This window comes from Lissotriton helveticus, chromosome 7, assembly GCF_964261635.1.
Source record: "Lissotriton helveticus chromosome 7, aLisHel1.1, whole genome shotgun sequence".
NCBI lineage: Eukaryota > Metazoa > Chordata > Amphibia > Caudata > Salamandridae > Lissotriton > Lissotriton helveticus.
The window spans coordinates 1311819693-1311838657 of record NC_136068.1 but is presented as its reverse complement, the minus strand read 5'-3'; the positions used below and the strand labels follow the sequence as shown (position 1 = coordinate 1311838657).

At 50.6% G+C, this 18965-nt stretch overlaps 1 protein-coding gene across 3 annotated transcripts in view; it reads left to right on the top strand.

Annotated features, from left to right (window-relative positions):
- The first annotated feature begins 4699 nt into the window (after positions 1–4699).
- Positions 4700–18965, top strand: part of MXRA7 (matrix remodeling associated 7) — a 303391-nt gene continuing 289125 nt past the window's right edge. For all 3 annotated transcript variants that reach the window (XM_078654608.1, XM_078654609.1, XM_078654610.1), the window contains exon 1: positions 4700–5962. In XM_078654608.1, coding sequence (XP_078510734.1) covers positions 5114–5962 — 849 coding nt within the window. In that variant the 5' untranslated portion in view covers positions 4700–5113. The remainder of the gene's footprint in view (positions 5963–18965) is intronic.

The following is an 18965-nucleotide window of genomic DNA, read 5'->3' as shown; positions in this document are numbered from 1 at the left end:
ACAGGAGATGGTGAGGACGGGACCTAGAGATTAGAGAATAAGGAAACAGAGGCTCCGCTAAGGTTGCGACGACAGGCAGCAATACAAAAATCCGCCGCAGGCCTGCAGAAATTAATTAAAACATTATATGAATGCAGCACGGCACCACGCGCACCCACCTAGGCTACTGTGTCTCACAAAGTCTCATACAGTCATGTGTTAAATTAAATGTGTGGTCGACTCACTTTACTCATGTGTGGACCGTCGGACGTTTGCTGGGTGGCTGCTGGGCTCAGGCTGCTGGCTCACTCGACTCGACGACGACGACAGAAGTTCTGTGAATAGAAACAGAAAGAACACTGCGCGCGCGTGTCCCGAATCAAATGGCCAATCGCTGTATGGCTTCATGCTGAAGTCACACAGTGATTGGCCATGATAATATGCTGTGCTGAGCACTGTCTGGACTCTGCCCCCACCCACGCGTGGCATCCAATAATGGATGTTGCGCTGTGGACCAGCTAATCCTGGTGCTGCATACAGCACCAGGATTGGCTAGGGGGGCAAACTGAGTCCTCGCCCTGGCGGCCTTCCTAAAACCCGGTCCCGGCTGAAGGAGCACCCCCGGCCTCTTTGGACCCTCTCTCTGTCTCTAGGCTGAACTGACGCGCTTCGGAGCATACTCGGGCAAGTCACAGCCCAGAAAACCTCATGCGCAGTGGAGTGCTGCTGGCCTGCTGCAGACTGCCTGTCACTCAGCAGACCAGCAGCCACGCCCTCACCCCCTGCGCACTCCGGACGAATGCCACACACACATAATACAATATCAGCTGTCACGCTGAATGTTAATAATATTAGCTGCTGTTGCTTGCAAGTTGCCACGTTGCGTCCACAGGCTTAGTGGGGCTACGCCCCTACGCCCCAATGGACGCACCGCGGCTGAGTAGAAGGGGAAAGGTCTTTCAAAAACCCATCTCGAAGAAAATCAAGAATAGAGGCTAGATCCCCAACCATGGGATCCACACCATGAGATGAGCACCAAGAGACAAAAGAACCCCAATGTTTACCATAGCTGTTAAGGGTAGAAGGCCTAGGTGACTGCTGGATATCACAGGACTCCAACGTCAAACGTTCAAGAGCCAGGCCGCCAGATTTAATCGACGAAGACGAGGCAAAGACAGGAGAGGAAACTGAAGTGGAGATGGAATTACGAGAAGCCGGACAAACCTGGCACCCGGCCAGCTGCATCAGCAGCGGAAACCAAATGCGGGGTTGCCAAAAAGAAGTGATCAAGAGCACAGACACCTCTCTTCCGAATTTTCTGCAGCACCCTCAGGAGGAGGGGAATTGGAGGCAAAGGCATACAGAAGGCCTGATGGCCAAGGAATCAAGAGGGCATCCACCTGCCCAAGCCTGAAGACAAACCACCTTGGTACAGAACCGAGGGAGAAGAGAGTTGTGAGGGGAAACAAAAAGATCGATCCAGGGAGTCCCAAACCAAAGACAAAGGTACCGGAACAGAGGAACAGACAGATGGAACTAAACTGAGGACGGAAGGTTGTGGCTCAAGCTGGCTGCATGAAAGTTCAGGTGACACTGAATGTAAACAGCCCTCAATGCCAACAGGCGTGACTCCACCCAGGCACAAATCATGGAAGCCAGCAAATTCAGAGACGCGCACTGGGTACCCCCTGGCGGTTCAAGTAACAGCGAGCCACCTGATTGTCGGAATGAACCAACAGACTCGCCTTTTGGAACGAGGCCTAAAACAACAGCATAGCCTGCCAAAAGGCTGCCAACTCCTGCCAATTCAAGGAACGGGCGCTGTCCTCCCGAGACCACTGACCCTTGGCCTCCAAGGATCCCAACGAGGCCCCTCAGCCCGAAAGACTGGTGTCCATCATCAACAAGAGGGGAGGAGGAAGGTGAAACTGCACCCCTTTCTCCAGATAGAGAGTGCAAAGCCACCAGTCCAAATCCTGAACCAGAACAGGGGAGAGAGGAACCAGAGTATTGTAACCTGCACGAGAGGGGTCCCACTGAGACAACAGATGAATTACCAAGGGTTTGAGGTGAAGGCGAGCCCAAGGAACCAAAGCCGTGGTTGCAGGCATCAACCCCTGGACCCGCAACCAAACCCGAGTCAGGCAGATGGGCAACTCAGCAGGCCCCTTAGAAGAAGCTGTAGGGTAGAGATCCGAGCAGGAGGGAGAAAAACGGCCCCGACAAGGTGTCGAAAAGTCCCCCGATAAACTGAAGTCTCTGAACAGGGACCAGAAGAGATTTCACCAGATTCAGCTTGAACCCCAGACCCTGGAATATGGCCATTGTCGCCTCCACTGCCAGAAGAGCTTTAGGAAGGTAGGAAGCATAGATCAAACAATCATCAATATAGGGAAACACAGAGAAACCCTGAAGCTGCAAACCCCACACAGCAGGAGCCAATACCTTGGTAGCAGTCCTGGGAGCAGTAGAGAGGCTGAAAGGGAATACCAGAAACTGGTAATGGACCCCGTTCACTGCAAACCTCAGGAACCGCTGGCTTCCCGGATGGACAGGAATGTGAAAATAAGCGTCTTCTAAGTCTAGAGAAGCCAAAATATTGCCCTTTTGGACGAGGGGAATGACGGACTGTTAGGTGACTATCTGAAAATGATTCAGCCGCACCAATTTGTTCAATGCCTTGAGATTCAGACTCGAGCGGAATGAACCATCAAGTTTTGGGATCAGGAAGAGAGTGGAATAGAACCCCGGGCCCCGTTCTGCCTTCGGAACCCGGAGAACAGTGCCCTTTGCCAGCAACAGGTCCACACCTGACAACATAGCAGATCTTTTCACGAGGTCTCTTGACAACAGAGTAACCCGAAAAAAGTCCAAAGGGGAAGGGCCCTGGAATGGAATTTGGTAACCCTGATCAATGACCGACAGGACCCACTGGTCGGAAATCAGACTTGACCAATGATACAGGAACAAATGGAGCCGAGCCCCCACCTTGGCATAGTCACTTTTGCCCAACACCCTGGGGCTGCTGCTGAGGCTGGGATTTATAATGTAACGCAGCCCCCCGACCACAGGCCCATCCACGAAAGGGCTGAGAAGAAGACGGAGCACCCTGAAACCCTTGCTTATTGGAAAAAGGATTTCTTCTTCTGCACATTCTGAAAAAGCTTCAACAATTCCTTCTCCTCTGCAGACTGCTGCATCATCATGTTTAAATGGTCCCCAAAACGCCAGAGACCATTACAAAGCAGTTTACAAATCAAGGCCTTCTGAGCAGCGTCAAGACGCCAAGGCTTTGTCCAAAGAGACCTCCGACCAGCTACCGCTGACCCGGCACCCGAGGAAAAATCAAAACTCACATCAGACATAAACTGAGCCAAGGCCTCCATCTGTGCCAAGATAGTGGTGGGACACCCCTGATCCTGAAGACAGTGAAACAACTTCTCGAAATCCTTGATAAGGACCTGCGAGGCAAAGGCAGAGTTAGTGCTAGCCCGAACCACAAAATGAGAAGCAGCATAAAAACACTTTGGGCAGACTCCACCTTCCGCTCAACCGGGTCAGCAAGGGAAGCCTCCTTCGAAGATAAAGAAGAAGAAGGAGCCATGGATGACAAAATAGAATTGACTTTAGGAACTTGAGGAAACTGGGAATTAAACTACACCAGACGATATCTTTTCCCCTTAAGGGACTTTTATAATGGAAATAAAGAAAACACTAGCGTTTTTAATAGACCTGTTGTGAGGGAGGACTGCCTCACATTGTAAGTACTGAATGGCGAGGAGAAGATGCCAGCCGATGTCGGGTGATTTCAGGTGAGCCTTATAAGAGAGCCTTATAAGTGGTGCAGATAGGTCTCAGAGTGCACCTCTTAGCCACTGGAAGCCGGTTCAGAGAACATAGGGCTGAAAAGAAATGTTCCGCTATCAGTCACTTCTGTGGGCCGACTGGGCAGGGGGCTGCAGTTCTGTGTCTAAATGACACCCTCTTTGTGCTTTTACAGCGGAGATGCCAGGTGATTCTAAAACAACTGGTGCAGCCCAAAAAAAAAAGGGGGGGGCTATAAAGTAGAACCATGGGAGTCTTTACAGCAGGGCATCTGGATGTAACCTACTCCTGAAGGATAGATCAAATTCTGAGCAAACTCAGAGAGTGTCTGGTATCCCTCCCTCTTCCTTCATTTTTCTGGAAAATAGGGTCCTAATCTGAAAAGGCAACTTCAGAGGCTCAACAAAAGCTTGTGGTGGATGGTATTAACTCAGGTGGGCAGGCAGCTTAGGTCATCTAGTCGCTGACTACCTGGGATCACTGGCAAGTTAACCCAACCCAGTGTTTAATAAAACTGCAGCAAAATTCTCCCAACAAAATCTGTGCAGTGCCATTTGTTAGAGATATTCATTTAACACAAAGTTGCCTTGAAATAACTTTGGCTCTGATATGGCAACTTACGTGAAGAGCTGCAAAACAAGGCCTGCTTTCTTAGCAGCCTGGTGCATACAGAAAGGAGCCGCTGCACTCTAGAAATAGAAACACTGCAAGGGCAGAGCCAGTCATTATTCTACTTAACCAAGCAGGCTCTACGGTAGCAGCCCACACCCAAAGTTTGCCGGGGCGTGGTGGCCTGCTCTCGTGTGCCAGCTGGTTGGGAGGAGGGGAGCCCTCTCTGCTTGCTGGAAGGGAGGATCGCTGGGAAATGACGTGATGCTCCGCAGGCACTCCCTCTCGAGCAGACGGGGCAGGCAGGGGATTTGTGCTCAGCAGATGCTGCCGTTCCAGACGCATCCTGCAGCTGATCTAAAAGAGTCTCTCGGTGCTGCGCGCACTCTGCAGCCAGTGCGAACAAAGGCCGGAGACAGGGTCTGGGGAGCGACAGAGTCTGTGCTCACTGGGAGCCGACAGAGCCTGCTGGTACTCACAGGGGCAACGTCGAGCCTGCCATTTATTTACAAGCAAAAATCAAGGCCGGGCGCTCACAGGCTTGACTCCAGAAGCTGCAAGCACGCACTCGCAGGCAGCAAAAACACGTCAGAGGCTCGCACGCCCGCAGCCGCCAGCGCCTAGAGTCCGTAGGCTGAGGCGCCACCGCAGGCTGTAGGCAGACAAGTGTTCGCGGAGCCCAGCTCGGACCGGAGCAGAGATGGAGACCGCGGCGGACTTTTACTTCGCCGTGCCCTTCCTGTTCACCGTGCTGGCCGTCATCCTGGCCTCGGTGTTCGTGAAAATGAGGTCAGGCAAAGAGGAGGAGAAGAAGAAGACCGACGAAGCGGCCACGGGAGAGGCGCAGGGAGAGGAGGATGGGGAAGGGGTAGAAGAGGTGAAGAGGGCAGAAGGAGATCACAGGGCAGAAGGGGGGCAGAGCGTAGACGGGGCGCATCAGAGTGTGGAAGGGGAGCATAAGGCAAGAGAGGACCAGAGGGCTGAGGAGGCACTTAAGGCTGAGGAGGCACGTAAGGCTGAGGAGGCACGGAGGGTAGAAGAGGCACGGAGAGCAGAGGAGGCACGGAAAGCAGAGGAGGCACGGAGGGCAGAGGAGACACGTAAGGCAGAGGAGACACGTAAGGCAGAGCAGGCACGGAGGGCCGAGGAAGCACGGAGGGTAGAAGAGACACGGAAAGCAGAGGAGACACGGAGGGCAGAGGAGACACGTAAGGCAGAGGAGGCGCGGAGGGCAGAGGAGACACGTAAGGCAGAGGAGGCACGGAGGGTAGAAGAGTTACGTAGAGGAGAGGAGGCACGCAGGGCAGACGAGGCACGCAGGGCAGAGGAGGCACGGAGGGCAGAGAAAGATAAGAGAGTTGACGAGCACTGGGCAGACGGGACGACTCCATCCCACCGAGGTGTTCGAGTGGAGGATATCGGGGCCAAAGATGAAGTGCTGAGGGTCGAGGAGGAGGGAGACGAGGACGACGAGGTGGGCAGCGCAGGGCAGCAGCACCCTGCCCCTGGAGCCGGCGCCGCCTGGGCATCCTCCGCGCACCAGAAGCAGGTGAGCTTTTTACCAGCCCCGGGAGTCTGCCAACCACAGAGATAACTGTAACACCCGGAGGCGTAAATGTGTGTGCTCTAAAATGATTTTAATAGTAAGGGTGGTTCCGGGTTTCACTGATCAGTGGCACAAGGAGGAGATCGAGGAGCAGTGATGTGCCCATCTGTCTGTGGCAGAGTGGGGCTTCACCGCCGCACAGTGGGCAACGCTCGTTCTACCTCGTGTCGTGTTTCCCAAAAGGTCAATAATGTACTTGTGGCACTTCGTCCCGTTTAAGAAAGTGCAAGGAGTGGTTTGAGCAGGCAACACCCCGCCTCCTTCGCTCTGATATCGTTCCGCGAGGTGATTGTCATATGCTTTCTGTCCCATACTCTTTTCTGACTCATACTTAATTCGAGTACCGCCGCATCTTGGCTATTCTGGCGTAGGCCCTAATGCAAGTGAGGCAAAGTACCCTTCCTCTTGAAACCCTGGTAGGCATCAAAAGACAGCGATAATTGAGGTGCAGTCGACCCTCTCGCACTCCTGGGCCCAGCGACTAGGCCTACCGCGCTAACCAGAGCAACACCCGATTACATCAAATATCAGACTCAGATCACAGATTCTGGGGTGGACTGTGGCATGTGAACCCAGTTAGTTTGGCCTGTTCGGGTGACTCTGGCCCAATCACTTCTGGTGTGCAAAAGGGGGGCGGGGGGGCGGGGGGGGGGGGGGGGGGGGCGATGAGAGCCACTGTTCAGCTTGCAATCTGCTCGGAGGCAAACTGGCCGAATATTCACTTTGTAGTTCTTGTGCAACCCTACAAGTAAGCCCAAATTTAAAGCCATTAAATAATGCTTAAAAAACTCATCTCACCACGCCAAAACTAGTGATAAACATACGCTCAAACACAATTTAAACGTCATGAAACCGAGTAAGTAGCTGCTATGCACTCAAGGTTTGAGGTTTGTTTTTAGCCTTTTTTGATTGTATTTTTTCGTGGAGTTGGGGTTGGGGGCGCGGCCTTTAGCGGCCTTACTTCAGTTTAGAGAAATCAAGGAAAGAAGTGTAAGAAGTCACAGGTACACAAAAAGACCAGCTTTAGAGTGGGATTGGACAGATGATAGGGCCTCTCTTGCCACCTTTCCTTTGGTCTTGCTCTGGGCTCACAGAAGCTGGAGGGTACGACATGGAGTGGTGTTCTGCACAAGGTGTGAGGTCAGCAGGACTGCCTGCTCCGGTGACTCTGGCCCAGTCACTTAACCATTACCTGGTGTGCTAGAGTGAGCTGCTGTTCAGCTCACAGACTCCTTGCATTCAGGCTGACCCAATGCACGCTTTGCAGCTCCTGTTCAAACCTACAGGTAAGTCCAATGTAAAGGCACTAAATAATGCATTTTGCGCACTTAAAAAAAGCTTCTCTTACCATGTCAAACCAGTGAAAACACACTCTCACACAATGCAAACCCCAGAAAATAGATTAAGCAGTCTCTAAACACTTAGGTCGGGGGTTTGCTTTTTTGTCTTTTTTTATTTTATTTTGGGAGGTGGGGTCTTTGCCTTTAGTAACCTTAGCACAGTTTAGGGAAAACAAGGTAAACATGTAAGCAGTTATGCATACATAAAAACAGTAGATTTACAGTGAAATTGCACAGCAGAAAGTGCCTGCTTTTACCACCTTTCTTTGACCTTGCTCTCCTGCTCAGCTCATTTTAGGCTCAAGGTTCTCCCCAGATCCAGGCTTCTGGTGTGAGCCTGGCAGAGCTTTCTGATGCTCGCCCACACATCATTTTAATATAGCTTGGCATGTGCATGAATCCGCCTCCCTTAAGCGGGGATTCCAGGATCAAGAGGCCTGTCCAGAACACTCAAACTTTACTTACAATGGCTCTGTCCCAACCCTACAGGAAAATTAGAAATTTTGACAAAGATTGGCATCTTTATAGCGTTCATTGGGGCTATACATCTTTCTAAGGTACTCGTTCGGCATGGGCTTCGCCCGGCTTGGGCCCAAGAGGATTTATAGGGCATTAGGCGACCAGTTACTGGCCCTTCCTCAGCTACACTAGTGTTGGCCCTTTGGGACACTGGCCTGTGGAATTAGCTCATGATGTCACCAAGGCCTGCCAGGTGACGGAGTCTACCCCAGCCCCAATGGTCTTTTAGAGACAAATGTCCATGGAGTACCCTTGCTTTCCTCATAACGTGGCATGTGGCTGCACCTACTCCTGCCTTTCAGAGACACCGCCAGCCTGGCGAGTGCACGCCCGCACTCCCTCTAGCATGACCCGTGACTCACTCGACTGCCTCTCTGCAGCGTTTCAGAGCCACGAGTCAGTTGAGTCAGCTCCTGATTTCCTTTAGCTTGACGTGATTGACTTTGCCCCAACCCTACATATCTGCCAGAGTCACAGGCTTTTTTAGTCAGTTTCCTCTAGCTTGACGTGTGAGTGACTTTACCTCAACCCTACCGGCATGTCAGAGGCATTAATCACCCCAACGTGAGATCTGAAGTAATTTAATCTCCCCCAGCCCTGCCGGCCTTCCAGACGTACCAATTGTCAGATCAGGTGATTTTTCGAAAGACCAGCTGCCTCCCCGCACAAATCCTGTGTTGTTCAGTCTGCGTTCCCTTTCTCTGGGGCCTCGCCTGTGTTAATTCTTTCCGGTCTGAACCAGCGCTGAGCGTGTTCGCACGCACATGGACGTGTCCTGTCACGATTAATACCCGCAGCTCGTCTCTCTGGCCCATTGAGGCTACATTAAAAGCTCCCAATTGGATGTGGGATTAGGGTTTTATTCTCCACAGACCGACACCTGTTCGGGTTCGAGCTCGTAGCATGCGCAGGTAGCTTATGTTTGTTCTCATACACAGCAGCTTCAGGGCTCTCTCTGCCTTATGACTTTTGGGGGAGTTTTTAGTGCGCATCATTGACATGTGAGCAGAAGCATCACCCTGGACTGTTTTCAAAATGACGATGCTTGAATGAAAGCGTGCGCACTAATTCACGACGGAACCTGCGGTTCACTTGGTTTGCCAAGCTCAGCTTCCTGGTTGTCCAATTTTCTGGAAGTGCACTTTTCGACTGAAAAGTGGGGTGCATCCCCAATGGAAGGGGTCCCCGAATATTCAGCACAGAGTGCCCTCCGCGGTGGAGAGTGACCAACTTTCACAGGCACACGCCTGGATTGCTACTGACTCTGTCCCAGCGCCGAAAGGCCTTCAGCGGCACTGCTATGGCAAACTCCCCCTCCCCCTCCCCTGCTTCGCGGGCCTTCTGAGACACCGTCCAGACAAGGGCCAGGCTCTGCCCTAGAGGCGCTGACCGTTTGAGGGGCCTCCCTGGCAAACGACTGTCTTGTACCAGGGCTGCTGACCTCCACAAGCTCTGACCTCCAGGGGCATCGTTCTGATGTGTGCTTACTTTGACTCCGGCTGCCAGGCTTCAGAACACACTGGCATGTGACTGACTCTCACCCAAACCTGCAGGGCTTTATAGGAACAGGTTACAAGGCCAGAAGAGCGAATAGTTCTGTCCCGCCCTGGATGGCTGTCAGAGACAGGATCTGACGTGAGGCCGACTCAGCCTCAGTATCCGGACATAGTCACTTCAGGGCCACAGGAACCCCCCCCCCCCCGCCCCATCATAACCAACATCCCGCAAATAACACACAGACACAAGTGTTAAGATTGGGAAAAATTGCTGCAGGTTTATTATTACATACAACATTATGTAATCACGTTGGGTTATCTTACGGGCAATCCAAGGGCAGGCCGCATTCTCGCCACCTGCCCGCCTGATGAGCCAATCAGCACAGTGGCGAACCACCCAGCTGCTGCACCATTATGGTAATACACTACTCACGCCCCTTGCGGGGCGTATCTAGGCAAACTCCCGGTTGCACAGGCCCACAACCGCCCGAAGGACTACTGGGGCGCCGACTCGGATTCCTAGACCTCCCATGAGGTTCTAGGTTAGGTTCTGGCACCCCTATGTGCCCGCTGAAGTACTGTGTTGCACCTCTCTGTTTCCGGATTGCCCTGTAACTCCGCCTGCAACGAAAAGGAAACACATTAAAACTCCCTCAGGAGCCCCCCTATAGCTGACACTCAGGGTTAGAGGTAGGGAGGGAAAGAGTGTCCCGACGTGTTCAACGCGACGTCCGGAGCGGCAAAGAGGCCACCACAATGGCCAGTGGGAGAGATATACCCTCTCCCTGCCTGCCGCCCCGGACGTGCGTCACAGGTCCGCCCACCTCCACCGGGCAAGCCTGCCCTGAGGAGGGGTGGCAACCATAGCTAGCTAGGGGCGGGGGCAGCCCTCCGTGACTAAGGGCCTGCCCTCCTGATGGCCACCGGGTGGCCTCGGGCAGGCGCATAGTCACTTCAGGGCCACAGGAACCCCCCGCCCCATCATAACCAACATCCCGCAAATAACACACAGACACAAGTGTTAAGATTGGGAAAAATTGCTGCAGGTTTATTGTTACATACAACATTATGTAATCACGTTGGGTTATCTTACGGGCAATCCAAGGGCAGGCCGCATTCTCGCCACCTGCCCGCCTGATGAGCCAATCAGCACAGTGGCGAACCACCCAGCTGCTGCACCATTATGGTAATACACTGCTCACGCCCCTTGCGGGGCGTATCTAGGCAAACCCCCGGTTGCACAGGCCCACAACCGCCCGAAGGACTACTGGGGCGCCGACTCGGATTCCTAGACCTCCCATGAGGTTCTAGGTTAGGCTCTGGCACCCCTATGTGCCCGCTGAAGTACTGTGTTGCACCTCTCTGTTTCCGGATTGCCCTGTAACTCCGCCACAGCCCGTGCGATGGTCCCCGCCGCCGCACGGGCCCCCCACCAACGCTACTACTTTTACCTGCAACCTTTGCTCAGCAGAGCCTCTTTTAAATCGAGGAGGAATAGGTCTAAGCCCACAGGCGTCAGATGAACTCCATCCGCCTTGAAGTAACCTTTGACTTTGTCCTGAAACATTTCATGTTTGAAGAAACCTAGACCCCTCCGTTGGGTAAATTTTTAAATGGCGCTGTGTTTTTCTTACTTGACCTTACAATTGCTTGGCACAACTTAGCGCCCCACAGTGACCTGATCCTGACATGAACAACACATGCCTGAAGAAACCCAGGCCCTTCTGCCACTAATCTGCAGATACCCCCGGGTCATATTCCTTTACAACATTAGTGTAACCATCCCCGGTTCGTGAGGCCATACTACCAGGTAACTGACAAAGTGATGAGGAGGGGCCCCTACTGCTGAAGGCGCTTCGTATCAAAACTAGGCGTGCAAGCACCAGCCCTGACACTCAAACACCCTTCACGACCAGCGACAGCAGGCTACACCCAGCTAAGTTACAACTACTGCTGTAACGCCACTCTCCGCATAACCTAGAGACAGAGTGCTTACGAAAACGCTTGTGCTGCTAACTTAAAAGAGCGCAGAGGCATATAAGGGATAAATACATATCATACTATATAACTAGGACGATGTCCTTGCCTGTGTCAATACAGGATTGGAAAGGTATTAACAGCAGGCATCACCCGTCCACTCGGGTTTTAGTCTGGAAGCAGCTTAGGCCATGCTACCTATAAGATAGCTTGTCTGTAAGGTTGACTTACGACCACCCCAAAGGGATTGCAGGGACTGAAACCAAGTGCCCCCTTAAGATCCCGACCTGCATCATGACACGCCTGCTGACCAAAAGCCCCTCTGACACTATGAGCATATACCCCCGGGAACAAACTCTCTACAGCAATAGTGTAGACTATCCCATGTTCGAGAGGTCATACCCATGGAAAGAGCCCCTGAGATGAGGGGGGCCTCCCCTGCTGATAGCGCTCCCTAATCTAAACACTCGCGAACCAGCGCATACCACTGAGACCCCACCACACACCCTCACACAAAGCACCAGCAGACTACACCCAGTAATGTATAACTTCTGCCGAAGCGCAGTTCTCCAATTCAACTGTGACAGTGCTTTGTGAACGCTTGTGCACTATACTCAAGCAAAGTACAGAGGGATATTTCAGTGCGCAAAGCATAATTTAGTATAGCTTGCGAGGAGGACTTACATTTTATATACAGGATTGCAAAGGTAAACAGCTGGTATCACATGCCCCCTAGACCTGGAGGCTGCTCAACCATGCTACCTCATGAATAGCTTGTCTATAAAGTTGACTTACGACCCCCGCCATAATGGATTTAATAAGCTGAACCAAGATGCTCCCAAAATTGGCGATGTAAAACCTCAGGCCATCTTCTCACCTTGGGAGGAGCACAAAGGAATGTAAAGGATACTCAGGTTCAACCAAGGCTGTTTCCACGCAACCAGGGGAGCCCAACAATGCTAACCCTGAGCGAGAAACCGTGAGTCCAATTCCTGATAGGAGCCCATCTTGCAAGCCACCACCCTAATAGTGAGAAAGAACAAAAGGGGGCAGGAATACCAGATAGACATTCTGCATCTACATACAGCTGTTATTTCACTTCATGAGCAATTCTATATTGAGTCTTCTGGGGGCCCTCTTCTATAGGTATTATTGGCAGTCCAGGCTCAGGCAGTGGTGCAACATTGCTTCACATGACGTGAATGAGTGTAACACTGCAGGCTGTCGGCACCACAATGTACTGAGAGGCAGCAGGTGCTCCCGAACTACTGGCGCAGCAGATGGGCTGTCTTCAGATTCCAGAGCCTTGGGCGAACAGCCAGACATAGCAGTATATGGAAGCGAAAAGACTATTGTCACGTGACCTTTCTTCTCACAAAACAGTGCAGGTCCCAGGATTGCACCTAACAGGACTAATTACACCTCTTTGTTAAGGCACCAGGATATTGATATGCACTAGGGGTTAATAAGAACCTATTAGCTTAGGGCTAGCCTAGAATTAGCTAATTAACCTAATTTTGGCACATCCTAGATGTTCTTCCGTACAGTCACCTTGCCATGACAGTACAGCAGTTAATACCTAGAAGGGAGGACCCCTCCCAATTGAGCGCCCAGAAGTACGCCCAGCAGGAAATCTGTAATATGTATGATATTAAGGTGCAAATATAATTTTCACACAGCCTTAATAGAGTCACATGATGCGGCTCGGGGCACCCCAGGGCGCACTTAACCGTGTAAAACTATGGAGGACCTGTTCTGCTGGATTAGAACAGACCCAAAAGACGCCAAATACATGAAGAGTGACTGAAAATCAACGATAGACAGTAGCAGCACTATCTTGTTTTGAGATAATGTAAGATGGAGTCCCACAAATGCTCAATTGACAAGAGCAGGTATCCATTCAAGTACATGTACACTGCGGGTGACAGGCGCTCATTCCCATGTACGCTGCGCACAGACGTGTTCAACGCGACGTCCGGAGCGGCAAAGAGGCCACCACAATGGCCAGTGGGAGAGATATACCCTCTCCCTGCCTGCCGCCCCGGACGTGCGTCACAGGTCCGCCCACCTCCACCGGGCAAGCCTGCCCTGAGGAGGGGTGGCAACCATAGCTAGCTAGGGGCGGGGGCAGCCCTCCGTGACTAAGGGCCCGCCCTCCTGATGGCCACCGGGTGGCCTCGGGCAGGCGCATTGTTTTGCTTTGTAGATTTATACAGTGCGGCTTATTGTATTGTATTGTATTTCCATTTATATAGCTCTTACTCCCCCTGGAGAAGTGTCATAGCGCTTTCCGGAACCCAAAAAGGGTTAATGGTGAATTAGTGATGTGAAATATAAAATTAATTTGAGTGGTGGATATATTAGTCTGTTATTTGGGTTGAGAAGGTTAGTGGAGGGATAGAAGAGGGAAAGGTTTGCATTTATATAGCGCTTGCCACCCCTGATGAGGTGTTGAAGCACTGTGTGTAATGAGCGATGCTGAGCATTAACAGCGAGGAGTTTAGCTCCCATTGTACGTGATATAAACCAACGTACATCAGCCATTCTGGACCTTCCATGGACACCATTTAATCACAACTGAAAGCCACAAACTTCAAGCCTTTTCTACAAATTGTACCTCAACAATAACGCACACAAATAATCTAGTACACATATATGAACTCTGCACACCAGTCCTCTGCAACTGCACAATTAAAAGAGACTACAAAGCAGCAGGCAGAGATGGTAATCTGCCTGTGGAGATATTTCAGCTCAGTTGATAAGTGCAGGACTGCCCTCCATCCAATATAAGGGAACGTTCCGGCCCATGCGAGGCAGTGGGTGGGAAAATGTGCAGCCTGGAATGGCCTTTTGGACAGCCTACCACTTTATAAATGCATAATTACCTTGCAAAAAGATTACAAAAAGGACAGGTCTACTAAATACATTCCTTTGAATCTATGTAATACTGTACTTATCTATATCACCTGAAGATGACCCAATCGAGTCCCACCTGGTCAAGTGAATAGATACTCACTTTGTAGTGTATAGCTGAAGAGTGGTTTACGCACCGCCTATTAGCGGTGATATACATCAGGCCCTGAGATTGTCCTTGAATCTGGATACATCAACAAACAAGCATTAGAAATGCAATCGGGCTCGGATTTATTTGAGTTTGAGCTAATGGCATTGTAAATGCCAATGTATTGTTGCTATGTGTTATGGAGTGTGTTCATGTGGTGTGTACTGCCAGTGATCTCCTTGTGAGTGTGCGAATATTGTACCACTTGCCTGTGATGTCCTTCTTGTGAGTGTGAGAAGCTTGCACCTCTGCTGCCTGTGGTCTCCTTGTGATTTTAAGAAGCTTGCACTGCTGCTGCCTGTGATGTCGTTCTTGTGAGTGGGAGAAGATTGCACCTCAGCTGGCTGTGGTCTCCTTGTGAGTGTATGCACTGTCATCGCTAGACTGTAGATATGCACTGTCATCGCTAGCCTGTAGATATGCATTGGCTTCACTAGCCTGTAGATATGCACCGTCATCACTAGCCTGTAGATATGCACTGTCATCGCTAGCCTGTAGATATGCGCTGTCATTGCTATCCTGTAGATATGCGCTGTCGTCGCTAGCCTGTAGATATGCATTATCATCGCTAGCCTGTAGATATGCACTGTCATCGCTAGCCTGTAGATATGCTATGTCATCGCTAGCCTGTAGATATGCACTGTCATCGCTAGCCTGTAGATATGCTATGTCATCGCTAGCCTGTAGATATGCACTGTCATCGCTAGCCTGTAGATATGCACTGTCATCGCTAGCCTGTAGATATGCATTGGCTTCACTAGCCTGTAGATATGCGCTGTCATTGCTATCCTGTAGATATGCGCTGTCATCGCTAGCCTGTAGATATGCATTATCATCGCTAGCCTGTAGATATGCACTGTCATCGCTAGCCTGTAGATATGCACTGTCATCGCTAGCCTGTAGATATGCTCTGTCATCGCTAGCCTGTAGATATGCACTGTCATCGCTAGCCTGTAGATATGCATTGGCTTCACTAGCCTGTAGATATGCACTGTCATCGCTGTCATCGCTAGCCTGTAGATATGCATTGGCTTCACTAGCCTGTAGATATGCACCGTCATCGCTAGCCTGTAGATATGCACTGTCATCGCTAGCCTGTAGATATGCACTGTCATCGCAAGCCTGTAGATATGCATTGGCTTCGCCTGTAGATATGCACTGTCATCGCTAGCCTGTAGATATGCATTGGCTTCAGTAGCCTGTAGATATGCGCTGTCATTGCTATCCTGTAGATATGCGCTGTCATCGCTAGCCTGTAGATATGCATTATCATCGCTAGCCTGTAGATATGCACTGTCATCGCTAGCCTGTAGATATGCGCTGTCATCGCTAGCCTGTAGATATGCTCTGTCATCGCTAGCCTGTAGATATGCATTGGCTTCACAAGCCTGTAGATATGCACTGTCATCGCTAGCCTGTAGATATGCATTGGCTTCACTAGCCTGTAGATATGCGCTGTCATTGCTATCCTGTAGATATGCGCTGTCATCGCTAGCCTGTAGATATGCATTATCATCGCTAGCCTGTAGATATGCACTGTCATTGCTAGCCTGTAGATATGCACTGTCATCGCTAGCCTGTAGATATGCTCTGTCATCGCTAGCCTGTAGATATGCATTGGCTTCACTAGCCTGTAGATATGCACTGTCATCGCTAGCCTGTAGATATGCTCTGTCATCGCTAGCCTGTAGATATGCGCTGTCATTGCTATCCTGTAGATATGCGCTGTCATCGCAAGCCTGTAGATATGCATTGGCTTCGCCTGTAGATATGCACTGTCATCGCTAGCCTGTAGATATGCATTGGCTTCAGTAGCCTGTAGATATGCGCTGTCATTGCTATCCTGTAGATATGCGCTGTCATCGCTAGCCTGTAGATATGCATTATCATCGCTAGCCTGTAGATATGCACTGTCATCGCTAGCCTGTAGATATGCGCTGTCATCGCTAGCCTGTAGATATGCTCTGTCATCGCTAGCCTGTAGATATGCATTGGCTTCACAAGCCTGTAGATATGCACTGTCATCGCTAGCCTGTAGATATGCATTGGCTTCACTAGCCTGTAGATATGCGCTGTCATTGCTATCCTGTAGATATGCGCTGTCATCGCTAGCCTGTAGATATGCATTATCATCGCTAGCCTGTAGATATGCACTGTCATTGCTAGCCTGTAGATATGCACTGTCATCGCTAGCCTGTAGATATGCTCTGTCATCGCTAGCCTGTAGATATGCATTGGCTTCACTAGCCTGTAGATATGCACTGTCATCGCTAGCCTGTAGATATGCTCTGTCATCGCTAGCCTGTAGATATGCGCTGTCATTGCTATCCTGTAGATATGCGCTGTCGTCGCTAGCCTGTAGATATGCATTATCATCGCTAGCCTGTAGATATGCACTGTCATTGCTAGCCTGTAGATATGCTCTGTCATCGCTAGACTGTAGATATGCACTGTCATCACTAGCCTGTAGATATGCATTGGCTTCACTAGCCTGTAGATATGCACTGTCATCGCTAGCCTGTAGATATGCATTGTCATCGCAAGGCTGTAGATATGCACTGTCATCGCTAGCCTGTAGATATGCACTGTCATCGCTAGCCTGTAGATATGCTCTCTCATCGCTAGCCTGTAGATATGCACTGTCATCGCTAGCCTGTAGATATGCATTGGCTTCACTAGCCTGTTGATATGCACTGTCATCGCTAGCCTGTAGATATGCTCTGTCATCGCTAGCCTGTAGATATGCGCTGTCATTGCTATCCTGTAGATATGCGCTGTCGTCGCTAGCCTGTAGATATGCATTATCATCGCTAGCCTGTAGATATGCACTGTCATCGCTAGCCTGTAGATATGCACTGTCATCGCTAGCCTGTAGATATGCATTGGCTTCACTAGCCTGTAGATATGCATTGGCTTCACTAGCCTGTAGATATGCACCGTCATCGCTAGCCTGTAGATATGCACTGTCATCACTAGCCTGTAGATATGCACTGTCATTGCTATCCTGTAGATATGCGCTGTCATCGCTAGCCTGTAGATATGCATTATCATCGCTAGCCTGTAGATATGCACTGTCATCGCTAGCCTGTAGATATGCTCTGTCATCGCTAGCCTGTAGATATGCACTGTCATCGCTAGCCTGTAGATATGCATTGGCTTCACTAGCCTGTAGATATGCACTGTCATCGCTAGCCTGTAGATATGCATTGGCTTCACTAGCCTGTAGATATGCACTGTCATCGCTAGCCTGTAGATATGCATTGGCTTCACTAGCCTGTAGATATGCGCTGTCATTGCTATCCTGTAGACATGCGCTGTCATTGCTATCCTGTAGATATGTACTGTCATCGCTAGCCTGTAGATATGCTCTCTCATCGCTAGCCTGTAGATATGCACTGTCATCGCTAGCCTGTAGATATGCATTGCCTTCACTAGCCTGAAGATATGAAGTGTCATCACTGGCCTGTAATTATGCACTGTCATTGCTAGCCTAGATGCACTGTCATCGCTAGCCTGTAGATATGCATTGTCATCCTCACTACTGTGTGTGTGTGAAAAACATACGTAAAAATCAACTCAAGGTGATGGCAAATAAAACACGCCGCAATCTACATAGCTGTTTTTGTTTATCGGGAAGCTTCACGGACAAGGCAAGTAGAAGCCCATTCCATGGGGTTCCTAACGCGCTGGTGACTGGCGCGTCCAGGCAGAGACCTGATCCCTCACTATAGTCGCGGACTGGGTTATTTTGAGGTGTGGTAATGGAAGTGTCTGCCACACGTCTCTAAAGGGCCAGTGGAATTATGTCTGACGGTCATATGTAGACTCAACTAGCTTGGAAAAGCTGGTAGTACTGGGGAACAGTCAATTGCACTGGGACTGGCCCGTTTCTTTAAGAGTCTGGCAGGACTAGAGAAGTCAGGCACGTCGGGGGGACTGACATGCGACTGACCCATTCCAGTCTCAGAAGCATATTCAGGCGCAGAGGACTGTCTGGAAATGTCTCCGTGTGGGGGCGGACTGGTGCCATCCCCTCTGCTACAAGAGGCGGGGCCTCCAGTGCCGACGTACCCCAAAGCTATAGGTGACTCAGCCAGTCAGCCGCTGCTGGAATGCTCTCCACATCGCGGTTTTTGTTCTCGTGCATGACTATCTCCGCGTGGAATCCGCCGGGGAGAAAACAGGCCAGGGCAGGCCACGTGGAACTCTGCGCAAGTCCAGAAAGTTCCAGCAGCATTAGGCTGAGTAGAGGCGGGTGTTTGCACCTTTCTTGCATTCAAGTGCTAAATACCGTGCCATCTTGAGCAAATCTACACATCATAGCTGCACATGGGGTGGTAAAAAGTTCTATTGGTGGGATTGTTTTCCCGTTACCCTCCACTTTTCTAGCGCCAAGCGACCCGTTTAATGCGTGTACTGTACTTAAAATGCAATTTAAAATACACTGCCTAATTAAAGGCCCCCTACACATGACAAATCAGATGCAAATTCATAATGCAAAAACAAACGCGAAGCAAGAACTTCCAGGTAGACACCACGCAAATAACCTGAAG